The 12,792-nt window shown below is 43.7% G+C and overlaps 1 protein-coding gene across 2 annotated transcripts in view; it reads right to left on the reverse strand.

Annotated features, from left to right (window-relative positions):
* Nucleotides 1–12,792, reverse strand: part of RTN1 (reticulon 1) — a 122,079-nt gene continuing 109,287 nt past the window's right edge. For both annotated transcript variants that reach the window (XM_069783191.1, XM_069783192.1), the window contains 6 exons: nucleotides 5,126–5,333; nucleotides 3,852–3,990; nucleotides 2,882–2,951; nucleotides 2,463–2,509; nucleotides 2,314–2,372; nucleotides 1–799 (listed from right to left, as the gene is read on the reverse strand). In XM_069783191.1, coding sequence (XP_069639292.1) covers nucleotides 757–799; nucleotides 2,314–2,372; nucleotides 2,463–2,509; nucleotides 2,882–2,951; nucleotides 3,852–3,990; nucleotides 5,126–5,333 — 566 coding nt within the window. In that variant the 3' untranslated portion in view covers nucleotides 1–756. The remainder of the gene's footprint in view (nucleotides 800–2,313; nucleotides 2,373–2,462; nucleotides 2,510–2,881; nucleotides 2,952–3,851; nucleotides 3,991–5,125; nucleotides 5,334–12,792) is intronic.

Here is a 12,792-nt window from a genome sequence, read left to right on the forward strand (position 1 = left end):
TTTTACATTTAGTAACATTTATTTCTGCATTCGGTATCAAGTACATAAGTGCAAATATTCAGAGTCCATAATTAAGTCCATTAGGAACTACAGAGAATGTAATACAAATTGTAATAAATTTAACATGCTGGAACTTTCCAGTTACCATACATGTAAGTCAGCCTGTCAATCCCTTACGACAAAAGTACTGGGTTTTGTTTTCATTTTTTTGAGTTATACAAAACTGATTACCATAAGTACCGATTACTGTTTATTTTATTTGTGCTGGAAAACACTAAAACATCAGTCTACAATTCTATATAGTTAATAAAGATGAATCCAACCAGCAACCCAGTGACGTAGAAGCAATTTTAACTATTGCATCAGTGCGCTAAGCAGGAAAGCCCCTAGCCACATGTAACATTAAAAGTTATAGAAGCAATGCCAATAGAAGAAGGAAAAACACTAAAAAAATAAAATAAAAAGGTCAATATTATTTAGGCTCTCACCATCATGCACTTTATAAGCAACACAAAAAACCACATCTAGTACACTTTTCTCTTTACTATACTTTAGTGCTTGACACAAGTGATTGCAAATATTCTAAGTGCAGAAGCAGCAGGGGAAAAGCACTGCTTCTGAGTTTTATGTTTCTAAGATTACGGTGTTGAGAAAAAAAAGAACGATAAATTTGCAGTAAAGTGTAAGAACAGAGCTGTTTCACTCCAGATTCCCCCATTATTCGCTACTGTAGTAGATGAATTCTTGATGTCTGCTTTACTCTGCCTTTCTCTTAGCACCTGGGATTTTAGCTTGAATCCTAGAAATAAAGAAGAAAAAAAAAGAAGGATTATATGGTGAGGCAGCTATTCCATTCCAGTGGATCCCCACCCAGAGTCTTATTCAGGGGTATCCTCTAGCTTGCATTCAGTGTGTTGTCACAACAGGTGGACTAGAGTCTAGTAAAAAACAGAGGTGATGTTCATCTATGTGTTCTTACAGGCCCCTAGTTGTAAATGGACCAGTTTGGGGTGGTTCATGTAACCATGGGGTATGCTCAGTGATATTCTCCCCCCCTTCATTATTCTACCATGGTATATTATCTATTGGAAGCTAGGAATTAAGTTTAAACAAACAATTTTCAACACAAACTTTTAGTCCTGCCCAAGGCTAAGGGTTTTGCAGAATCACAGAACTATTCGCTGGAAAAGACCCCAGAAGTCTTTGAATCAACTTCCTATGTGAGGCAGGACTATTGCCAATGCTAAATCAGGTTAGCCACAGCTTTGTCTCGCTGCATCTTGAAAACCTCCAAGGAAGGAGATTCTGGCACCTTCCTGTGTAGCCTGCTCTAGTGCTGTCCTAATCTCCTAGTGAAAAAGTTTCTCCTAAAGTCCAACAGCAACCTCCTAAACTGGATTTGTGTTGTTGCTCCTTGTTATAACTTCTGCCACTACTGAAAAGAGTTTGGCTCTATCATCTCATAACTTTCCATCAAGTACTTACAGGCTGCTATGAAATCACTCCTTAGCTCCCTCCTTCTCAGGCTAAATAAACCCAGTTTCCTCAGCATCTCCTCGTGGGTCACTTGCTCTCTGTACCTCACCATTTTGTAACCTTCCATGGGATACTTGTTATTCAGCCAGTTTTTGCAAAGCCATAGATACAAACTGCTGAGATGCACAGATCTACCTTCCAGACCAGCCATCCTGCTTCAGTAATTCTCAAGTTTCAAGAACTATGCTTAGACCCTCACTGTGCCCTTAGGAATCCCACAAAAGCTTTTGATACAGGCAACGCGTTAGGAACTAGAGCAGACTGGCTTAAAAATTTCATCCAGGTCTTCTGTCTGTTCCATGGCGGTTTGAAATAAGATCATGGTGCTTCCAGGTATTTTTTTTCTGTAACAGGGTGGTGTTCTAATTCCCACTTTGTTCATTAATGGTATTATTAACTCTAAAGGACAGAGTCCCTGAAAGCAAAAACCCAGGCTTGGAGCTGTCAGTGGGAAGGCAGTTAACGCATTTCTTCCTGTTTGTCTTGGCGTCTTTGTATGGACATCAGTCCTGGGTTGGGCTGCTCTGTCCACAGCTCCCCCAGATGGCAGGAGAGGGGAGAGAAAGATGTAGGGTCACAGCTCTGCCTTAGTCTACGCTCAGCGGAGAAGGCCTGTGTTTGTCCGGGGATCTGCCCTCCCACAGTCTTACATGCCAGGAGCTGGGGAGGACATCATTCATAGGGCACGTTGTCCCCAGGACCACCCAGCTCTTAGCCACCCTCAGGGCACCGCAACCTCACAGCAAGACTTCTGGTCAAGCCTGCTGCTGAACTCACTTTGCCACAACAGTGTTTATGTGGGTCCGCACAAGTCCCAAGTATTGATCAATCTGTGCCTGCAAAGAGCAAAAGGAGACCCAGTCAATCAGGCATCAACAAGGCAGAACCACCCAGACACCCGAACCACACTGAGCAGACAGACTTACCTGGTACTTGTCATATACAACAGGGAGAGTAAACATAGACACCACAGCTGAGGAGAAAAAGAGCACACTGTTATATTCCTGCAGATCAGATTCCTCCAGAGAAGAGACCTACTTTAGTGACAAACACATATCATGCCACTTGGTCAGCTGATCCACCAGGGATCTTTGTATTAAAAATGAACTTTGCTCAAACCTCCCAAATATGGAATTTCCCATTGCTCTGCAAAACCATAGAACACAAATTAGTTCTAGCAGGAGGGACAATGTAAAAGGAATAATGAGTATTTACTGGAAAAGGAAATAAAGTTGATGATTTAACTGTGGGGAAGGCACAACAAAGATAGGCTGTTTTGTCTAGAGTAGAAATCGTGAGGGAGTTAAAGTTAAAAATAGATTTTAAAAGAAATGATGATTTTTACCCATTATCAGAAGAGTCAGGCCATTGAAGAGGGCTCCCACGTAAGTCAGCAGCCACATTAGTACTGCAAACTAAATTAAAGACGGATCATTACATCACCTCCACTGTCAGCATAAGAAGAAATTAGTGCACTTAACTAGCTAACATAATAGCACATTAGCCTTTTTTAACGTGTAAGGGGAGTTGTTAAGTAAGGCACATTAGGAACTAGGTACTTTTTCTGGGTGTATAAACCCCATTCTCCGTTCTGCTGTTCACTGCTTCTCACCCTCTTAGCTGAGCTTTCATGTATATTTAGGGCTTAATTGCATACATTTAGGACTCTGCACTGAGCACGGCATAGGCAGATTTCTGCATCCAATTTTGATGATGGCAGGGGTCATCCCACACAGGTTAATCACAGCCCCACAGTGATAATCCCAGTGACTGAAAACTCTTGAGGCTGGGAGATGGGTACATTTTCCTAAAAATCTTCAGTAATTTAGGAGCCTAACCCATGTCTGCTCTCTTAATGATCTTCCCTTTGCTCTGAAGAACACCTACTTGGGTTCTAGGGTGTAAGGCTTAAAATAATTATCTCAGCAGGGAGGGAAAGAAGACCTTCCTCCATAGCAGGAAATGCCACAATTAGAGGAAATCCAGATTAACAGAGGTATTAGAGGGGAACACACTATTTTGTGGCAAAGTCATAGAAAGCATAATGCAGAGATGCTTCTAGAAGTGCAGTGGAGCTAAGCTCGTCCTGCAACTTTTATAACTCCTGTATTACTTATCAATAAATTCAAATGCAGATTGCCAAACCTCTAAACTGCTGGAAGAAAGCAGTTTGGAAATCGAAAAGGAGAGCAATTTTTATATTTGGAGCTACACAAAACTAGGTTTTATGATGACACTGTCAACAAGAGAAGCAGCACTTTGAAATGTAGATTGATCCTCTAGAGAGGGGTTAAAAATATTTAAAGCAATCCTACTTTTAAAGAATCCACGAGGTCCTGAACAAGAAAGAGTCTCCTCAGCTCTTTGACTGTGCTGTTGACGTATAGCTGGAGACAGTCTGTGTATTTCTGAATCTGGTCCTGTGAAAGATTCATTTCCATCTCCAAGTAGGCTCTGCCAGAAACACAGGTCCAGTTACAAACCCAGGCAGGTTCACCTGCCGTTCACGCTCCTGCCTGTCTACCCCATCACTCCCTCCTCCCCAGACCTCATTTCTTTGCGCCGGAGCAACGTGTCCCCCTTCCTGCAGGCACAGAGCCACCAGCGCACGCTGTCTTTGCCTTGCATGACCCATCTCCCTGGGCAATTGCAGGCTTTGTGGGGGCTGTTTGCCTCCAGCCTTGCCCTTTCCCCATGCAGAGCCTGGTCTTGATGGGTTGTCTCTTTACTCCATGCAAAGGGGGATGTAAATCCTAACTGGGGGGGATTCCCCACAAACTTCTGTGCAACATTGCTGCTGCAGAAGAGGACTTCTCCACCAGCTGGCAGCCTCTGGAGGAACAAAAGCTGCTGTCTGGCCATGTATCACCTTTGGCAGCAATGCCCCCTTCTCTCTCCTCCATCCCTCCACCTGCCCTGCACCTCTGAGCTATGCCCATGTTGTGAGTCACATCTCAGAACTGATCAAGTGAAACAGAAGGAGCAGCACACCAACAAGCCTTTTTTTCAGTGTACGTGTTTGCAAACCAGACCGGTTCCATGACCTGGTTTACCAACTTGTTGGCACAGCAGAGGAGAAAAGTTGACTGCTCTCCTGGAGCAAACCACCCAGACCCTGGGGAGGGTGGGGAGGACACTGGCATTGGCACCATCACCTAGGGTAATGGATTGCCGCATCACAGCCAAGCAATGCTGCAGAAAAGATATAAACAGTTCCCCTCTATGCCCAAAAGAGTGTGTCCAGAAACAATACTCCTCCTGCTTGCAGAGATATTGTATTATCATTAGTTCTTATGAAACTCTTTTTCTGTTTGCTTAAAAGTTTCCAGATCTTTTGAATTTCAGGAAGAAAATTCCCATGTATCAGAGGATGATGGCTTTTGTGTTGTTTTTCTTCTCCCAGGATCTGAGCCAATACAGCCTTACAGCTCTTGAGACACTGGACAACAGAAAAAATTATTTTCCCTGTTATGAGCAAGAAAAGAATTTTAGCCAGTATAAAAGTGGCAGCTAAAGAAATGTGAATTGCCACTGGGAATGGATCCTTTGCAAGACAAATGGCCCCTGGCCATGACTGCAAAACACTCACTTGAAGGGGTGGCCCTCATCCGTCTTCTGCACAGCCTGTAGGACCGATTTGTAGATTCTGAAGCTAATGGTGGCTGAGAGGCCAGCAAGGGCCAGGTAGGCCACGACGCTGACGACGCTGAACTGGGTCAGGGAGAAGAGCAGCAACAGGAGGCTGCCGAACACGATCCCTGTCTGCTTGATGTCACGCCAGTACAACAGGTCAATAGCTGGGGAGAGAAGACCAACATGTTAAAGGCAGGAGCTGGAAGGGCATTGAGGATGGCCACCATGGCCACTGCGATGCTCGGAGTCCTTGCAGGAGAGTAAAGGGAGGAGTGATGCTCCTGCTCACATCAGCATCAACAGGAACTTCTCAGCAGAAGCAGTGAAGTGACTTCAGCGACACACTGAGGAAACTGCAACTGGTGACCTACTTGAAATCCTTGTATTTCTTGCATCTGTGTCTGGGTTAGATAAGATGGGTGAATATCTCCAACCACAGCACGGTAAGGTGCAGCAGCAAGGCAAATGTAAGATGCGGTTTGTGTTGTCGCTAGGGTTGTATGGAAGTTTTCATCCTAGCTTGCCTTTACTTACTGTGAAAACTGGATTATTTCTTTGTCACAAGTCCAAATGCCAAATGCTTGATCAAAGCATTTTCAAATTTTGCTTGTTGATAAACCAATAAGAAAGTTTGGGGTTAGCCACAATAAATCACTTTCCCATTCAAAGTTTTGACAATATGATTTTGTTATTTCCTAAGTTTTGAGAAAGGAAAAGACTCCTGGTTTTACCACTGCTTAATAGTTACATGGGTAGGAAACCATTTTTCAGATGAGACCTTAAAATACAGACTAAATCCCTTTTGCTACTCAAATCCAACCATCTCAGAAATATTAAAAAAAAAAGTTTTCTGCTTGTTAGATAACTTCCCTTGTCTAGATCCATGGGAGATATTAGAACAAAGCAAGTGCAGAAAACCATTTTCAACCAATGTATTTTTACATGTGTAAAGCAGTTAATTTTGACAGTGTTTTTCACCCAGTTTGTATAGTTTATTCCAACCCCTCCAGCAAACAATCTTACCATCAGGAATAGCCACTATAAAAGCAAAATTTTATGAAATGATTGCTGAATATCCAGTCCACAAAGGTGAATTTAATTTCTTTACACCAATAACCTCTTCTTGAGAGGACTCTTCATCCAGCCAAAGAACATGCTTATGACAATCTAAACAAAACAGCTTTAATTTCACACACTGCACAAGTCCTCATGAACAGCTTGAACACACTACCAGCCAAACAGATTTCATAGATGCCACTTGTCAAATCATTCTGAACAAAGAGTAAATTCAGGAAAACTGCAATCTGTCAAAAAAAATTTCACAAATACAAAAAGAAACAAAATTAATCCAGCCTAGTAGTTCTTATCATCTAATCTCCAAAAATTGTGAGTCACCGCAGCATGTTTGCCTTGAGTCAATGTGCTATATTACTCATTACTATTACACATATTAGCATTGCTTTTCAAAGTGATGTACTTGAATCTCCATCATTATACACAATATAAAAACTCTTTCATATTTTTAAGTGCCAGTATTCAGCACTGGACCTGTGATCACAAGCATTCATGAATAGATCTATGGGCTGCATGGAAGCCAAGGGACAGGGGACCTTGGTGGTACATGCCGAGGTCCTGGGTGCTGACTTTACAAATTGAGGACCAGGCCAGAGTCTTTCCAGATATATGCCCAGGTCTCCTTCCTGCAGAAACCTAGGGGCATGGACTAGGGAATGCTCCAAAATGCAGTTACAGCACAGTCAGAGCATGCACCTATATCGAGGAGGTTAGCAGCAGGCCCAGCTGTATTGATGCAGGCAGCTGGAGCTCCACAAATTGCTTACAGTGTTGAGGTGCTGGAGTATGTGACTTGCAAACCATCCTTACAAAATGGCATCCAGAACACAAGTGTGCAGCTTTTACCATTTTTCTTATTCTTTTTCAGTCAAGGCGCTGTAAATTTCTGCAGTACAGCACAGCAACTGGGGTGCTTTCACCAGCAAGCATTTGGACAGGAGGTGTTATTCACAGCCTGATCATTTTTGTGCTTAAAAATTCCTCTGTCAGAGGACAGTATTGGAAATTTATGCAAATCTCACTTCTCAAGATACTTAAAGTTTATATCACACAATACCTTCATGTTAAATGAAATGAGCACATCTGAGCTAGCTCAGCAAGCTGTATGTGGAACATCATCTACTGATGAAAGAAAAAGGCCACTCACCAGGGGAAAATACTACCTGGAACGCAGGCAATAGACAGGCAAACAAATGAGACCTGAGCCAAAAAATACAAAAGCCCACTTCAGTAGAGTTCCCTGAATCAATCCCAATTGATGGTAAGACCCAAGATGAGCAACTAAGCCCCCTCTCTTTCTTTCGAGGATCTTTCACCTCGTATTCCTGCAGACTGGAAGTGGGCTCTATTCTCACATAGAGACAGATGCCAAACTGCATTTTCTCATTCCCCTGAACAAGGAAGATGCTGAATGACTCAAGACAAACTTGACCAGGTGTGTGTACATCCTGAAACTTGCCCTTTTCTGCCATGAAATGACTGGGATATTTACTGAGCTGTATCAGGTAAGGAAAGGCTTGCCATAAATCAGAGCAAGATGGACAGACGCCAAATGACACAATTCTGGGGATATGTGCATGCGCAAGAGAGGAGATGAGAAGGCAGCTGGCCTCTTTCTCCCGCCAAATGAGACCTGGGAGAGAGGGATCCTGTGTCTTTTAGACCTGAGGCAAATATTCCCATGTGCATGGAAAAAATATGTGCCAACTGCTAGGTGGAAAATCTCAGCACAGAGGAGGGATATATGAGTTGAATGATTTTTACATGACTGTCCCAGTGCCCAGGTCCAGCCTGGGAACACAACCCTCCCACCCAGAGCCTGCAGTAGGTCAGTTAGGATTTTCAAGGGCAGGAACCAAATCTGCCTTCTCCTTGTCTCCCTCACAGGGATGGGGAGCTGCGGCATTGCTGCCATGTCCAGCTGTTCAGGAGGGATTTGCTGCTCCCGCAGCCATTCCTCCTCCTGTCCCCTAGGGATATGGCGGTGAGCCAAACTGACTTGCAAAAGGCGGTGCAGGAGGGAGATGAACCTCATGGCTCCTTGGGCAGGGAAGGGGGAGAAGGAGAGTTCAGAGCAAGAGATCAGTGGAGACTTGTGGGGTCCAGCCATGGTCCATGGGCTTCCCTGGAGAAAGCACTTTTTTTGCTGACAGGACTCAGGGATTTGAGCTGTATCAGTTCCCCTGAAATTTAGATGGTGCTGAAAACACCTGAGCTACATGTCAGAACTACGTTTGCTCCTTCAGTCACAGCTTCAGTCACTTCAAAGACTTTTTGCATGAACAGAATAGAATAGAATAGAATAGAATAGAATAGAATAGAATAGAATAGACTATTTCAGTTGGAAGGGACCTAAAACGATCATCTAGTCCAACTGCCTGACGAATTGAGGGCTGAACAAAAGTTAAAGCATGTTGTTAAGGGTGTTGTCCAAATGCCTCTTAAACACCGACAGGCTTGGGGCATTGACCACCCCTCTAGGCAGCCTGTTCCAGTGTTTGACCACCCTCTCAGTAAAGAAATGCTTCCTTACCGAGAGGGTGGTCAAACGTATTTTTGTCCTACATTTCCTTACGTAAACAAATCTCCCTTAAAAGCAGGCACTGGGTGCAGAATCCACTAGCTGGGATCCTTTGCCTGACTTCCTCAGGGTGCCGTTTTGTCCTGTAACCATTTACACCAGAGCAAAACTACCTGTCACATTGTTATCTGGTGTTGTAAATAGATACCAAGGGGCAAAGGAATGAGAAATTTACTCCTTCACCACCAGGTGAACCCAGAGCTGGGAGCATCAACCCCCTCCACACCTTTTTTTTTATTCTGAACGGGAATGAAAATGAAAGATGAAGTTGTCCACCACCTTTATATGTCTGCTTTGAGTTTCATCTCATCCTATATTCATATACAAAACTGGTTAACATAGCAAACACCTCCCTCAAACACTCACTGACCCACGCGTTTAATGCCCTTCAACAGGTCACAAAATATAAATGGTGGCCTGAGTCTTTGACGATGGGTAGCTGCCTGTTCATGCCTGCACCCCTTCCTTTGCACGCTGAAGAAATGACCACCCAGGCTCAGACCAGCCTCCCCAGCACACAGGGACGCAGTGAGTCTGAGGATGGCGGGGCTGGGAGCTGAGCTGGAGCTGCGCACCTTCACACACACGCTTCTCTGCAAAGCCACTTGCCAGCATGCGCTGGCCCCATGCTTGGCTGGGCTGAGACAGGCTTCCAGTCTGGCTCTTACATGGGCACAGCATTTCCCAGATAAATTAAAGGAGATGGGATCCCTCACAGTATGAGTTAATGACGTAATAATTAAATGCTTTGGTCAATCCGTAGGGAAAGAAAAAAGGTCCTAGTGTGGTGAAGGGTCCTGCAAGTGCCGGGTGTGTTACAAACAGCGTGTGAGTCTGTGTATGTGTGCACGGCACTGCCCAGACCTGACTACAATGGCATGATTCTGAGCAATGCACGCTGAATATGCATGAAGCGGGAGGCTGGTGCCACGTGAGCCTGTCGATATGTGATGTGCATGCAATTGAACGGTGGGTCAATCTGCCTGGCTAAGCAAGATACACTTCTGAGAGCCAAAATGCCAACTTCAAACCACCTAAGGTTTGCAGCTAGGATTTGCAAACGGGGTTTGGAAAACAGGCACTGAAACCAGCCTCAGCTTCACTGAGATTTGAGTTCCTTCTGGTTTGAAAATCACAACTGTAAAATCCTGACCGTGCCCATTAACATGCAGAAGCTGTTCAGCTGTAGCTTTCCATGATCTCCCTTTAGCCTCCTGGAAGGAGAGAAGCAGTGTCAGTCACTTTGCACTCTTTCCAGTACAACACACCAGAGCTCTGCTCATTTGTGGAGATATAAAAGGACTCTGGGTCTTGCCAGAACTGCCTCAGACTCAAAAGTATTTGTATTTATTAAGGAGGACTTGCCAGCCATCTCTAAGACAGCAGTGCTGCAGGTCACTGCAACTGTCTTTGAAGAACTTTTCTGGAGAAGCATGTCTGATGAGTTATTTATCTGAAAGTATCACCTACCTGTGCTTTTTAACTGACAGCAGAACTTGTAAAATGTTACTCAAGTAGCCTTCTATTTAAAAGAAAAAGTTTTCAAAGGTGCCAAATCAGTGTCTTAGCTATACTTTATGGTATAACTTCATCTCATTAAACTAATGTGAGTCCTCCATTTGGGGCCAACCCCCAGACTAATGATGCACAAAGGTAAACCGTGTGATAGAAGCAACCACTTGTTAATATGAGTAGCTGGTAAATACCCATGTTTGCGAGGCAAGCTAAAATTAACCGCACAAATATAACAGCAGCAGCATGCAATGCTTGTGCCAGCAAGGAACTGCTCCTGAGTACAGTGCCTGAAAGCTCTCCCAGCTCTCATCATGGCTTTCAGCAGAAAATGTGTCTGCTCCTCAATATTTGGCATCAAAAAAGCCAGAAGACAGACCTGGGGGCTGGAAAGGGCAATGCTGGAGGCAAGGGGTGAACAACTTGAGATGGACAAGGTGGACTAAGTAGTGATGCTCCTTAATCCATTCTCCTTGGGACCTGTTGGAAACATGAGGACTGGGCTCTGGTGGTTTACATGGTCCCCAGAAGCACTGTGGTATGGGGCTGCTGCAGCCCAAGGCTCCTGAGCAGAGATCCCAGAGGGAGAATAGAGGATCCAAACCAACTTGTAGCTAAAATGTCCTCACACCTCCAGAATCCTGTGTGGTTATGTTTTTGAAAGGTACTTTTGTAAGAGAAACGGGGTTCTTCCCATTCCATGTCTCAAAGAAAGCATTTTAAGATGAAAATTAATGAAGATCAACCGAGCACAGACTGGACAATTCACATTTTCCACAGTTTTTTCCTCCCTTCCTCTGAAAACCTCTGTTCTCTCCTTCTGACTTTGCACAATTTTCCTCTATTGCAACAACTGTATGAAAAATGAACATGCATTAAGCAGCATTTACATGGAAGTTAGTACAAAAAGTGTGTGCAAAACCCTTGTATCCAGCTTTCAAATGAGGCCCATGGGCCTTGATGACTAAATAAAAGGTTATGTGCTCTTCAGCATACTAAAACCACCCTTGGATGTGATCAAGCTGCCCCCCCCTCCAATGGAGGTCCCATTGGGCCTCCTTAGGAGGTAAAATCAATGGGTCATACAGCTTCATTCCCTATGCAATATTAGTATTAATGAGAAGTGAGAAAAACCTGTCTACACACAGCCTTTAATCCTGTATACAGTGTAATACTATGACTTCATAAATATAAATGACTTCATAAGTAATTTCTCAGACCTACTGGAAGTAGGAAGATCAGGAAACGTGATTTAAGAAGGGCAATTTTGTTTATAGCATTGTCACAACAATATTTGACAACAAATGCAACAAAGCTGTAAATCTTTGAATAGAAGTAAATACTGCTCACAGTCAAAGAAATTCTAGTTTGCAGCTTTAACCACAGGCTGCAGGACCAGGCTTTCCCTCTTCTCTCCTGTGAAGGATCCAATGTGGTCATTTCTGCCCTCCCCACGACAGATCTGATTCACATGTAATACAGATGGTTACACCATTTAATGAGCAGTCTGGTGCCTTCAGGAGACTGCTGTGATTAACAGCAGAGTCAAGACAGAATATCTGTGCTATTTTATGAGGCATCTCTCCTTATCCTTTATCTCCAGCCTTGAGGGATCTCTCCATACTTCTTCTGCCTCTTGTACACACTTTGTCCATCAACTTCCTGTCCTCGGTTCAGCTTTATATCTTTATCATTCACCTGCCCCAAGACTCAACTTGAAAGTTCAGACCTTCTTGGTCCCCGAACTCTGATGAGAGGAGACCTGGAATAGTACCAGGGAAAAGGAAAGTCTTGATATAGGATGCCCTCCACGTCATCTCCTACTCCCTCTGCAAGATCAAGATGTGAGCAAAAAAGGATTGATTGATTGCCTTATGTGAGTCACCAGAGTGCGCTTGAGTAGACAGAAAAGGATTGGCAATAAAAAATCAGCCCTAAAACCATGCTGCACACACGTCTATTGTAGTATTTATTATTATTATTGTTGTTGTTGTTGTTATTGTTTTCACATGAGAGATACTTTAAGACCGGGATTTAACATCATGGCAGGAGAAAGTCTCCACACACCTCCTGTTCATCAAACCATATCACTACCTGCCTTGGCCAGTTTCTATGGAGGATGTTACTGCTCTCACCTTAAGTGAGCAGAAACCCAGGAGACCAAGCAAAGCCCTTGAATTGAGTCCCTGAATGCACATAATGCTATGGAAGTGTTAAGATTTTCCTGAGATGCTCCTGGACCAAAATAACAGACCTGGACCCTTCCAAACTCTATCCAAACATTTGAAAATCTACAGATTTTCAAAATGAATGGGCCAGATCTATGGTATTTGTGAGAATTAAATATGACATGGAGACAGTATCCCCCCTGATATCATAAAAAGCCTCACCAAAACTCACTTCCCAGAGACCTAATGAAAGCAAAAGCAGCCTTCCAATGTTGCCTTCAGCTATTG

Source organism: Haliaeetus albicilla, chromosome 5 (assembly GCF_947461875.1).
Source record: "Haliaeetus albicilla chromosome 5, bHalAlb1.1, whole genome shotgun sequence".
In the NCBI taxonomy this organism is placed as follows: Eukaryota; Metazoa; Chordata; class Aves; order Accipitriformes; family Accipitridae; genus Haliaeetus; species Haliaeetus albicilla.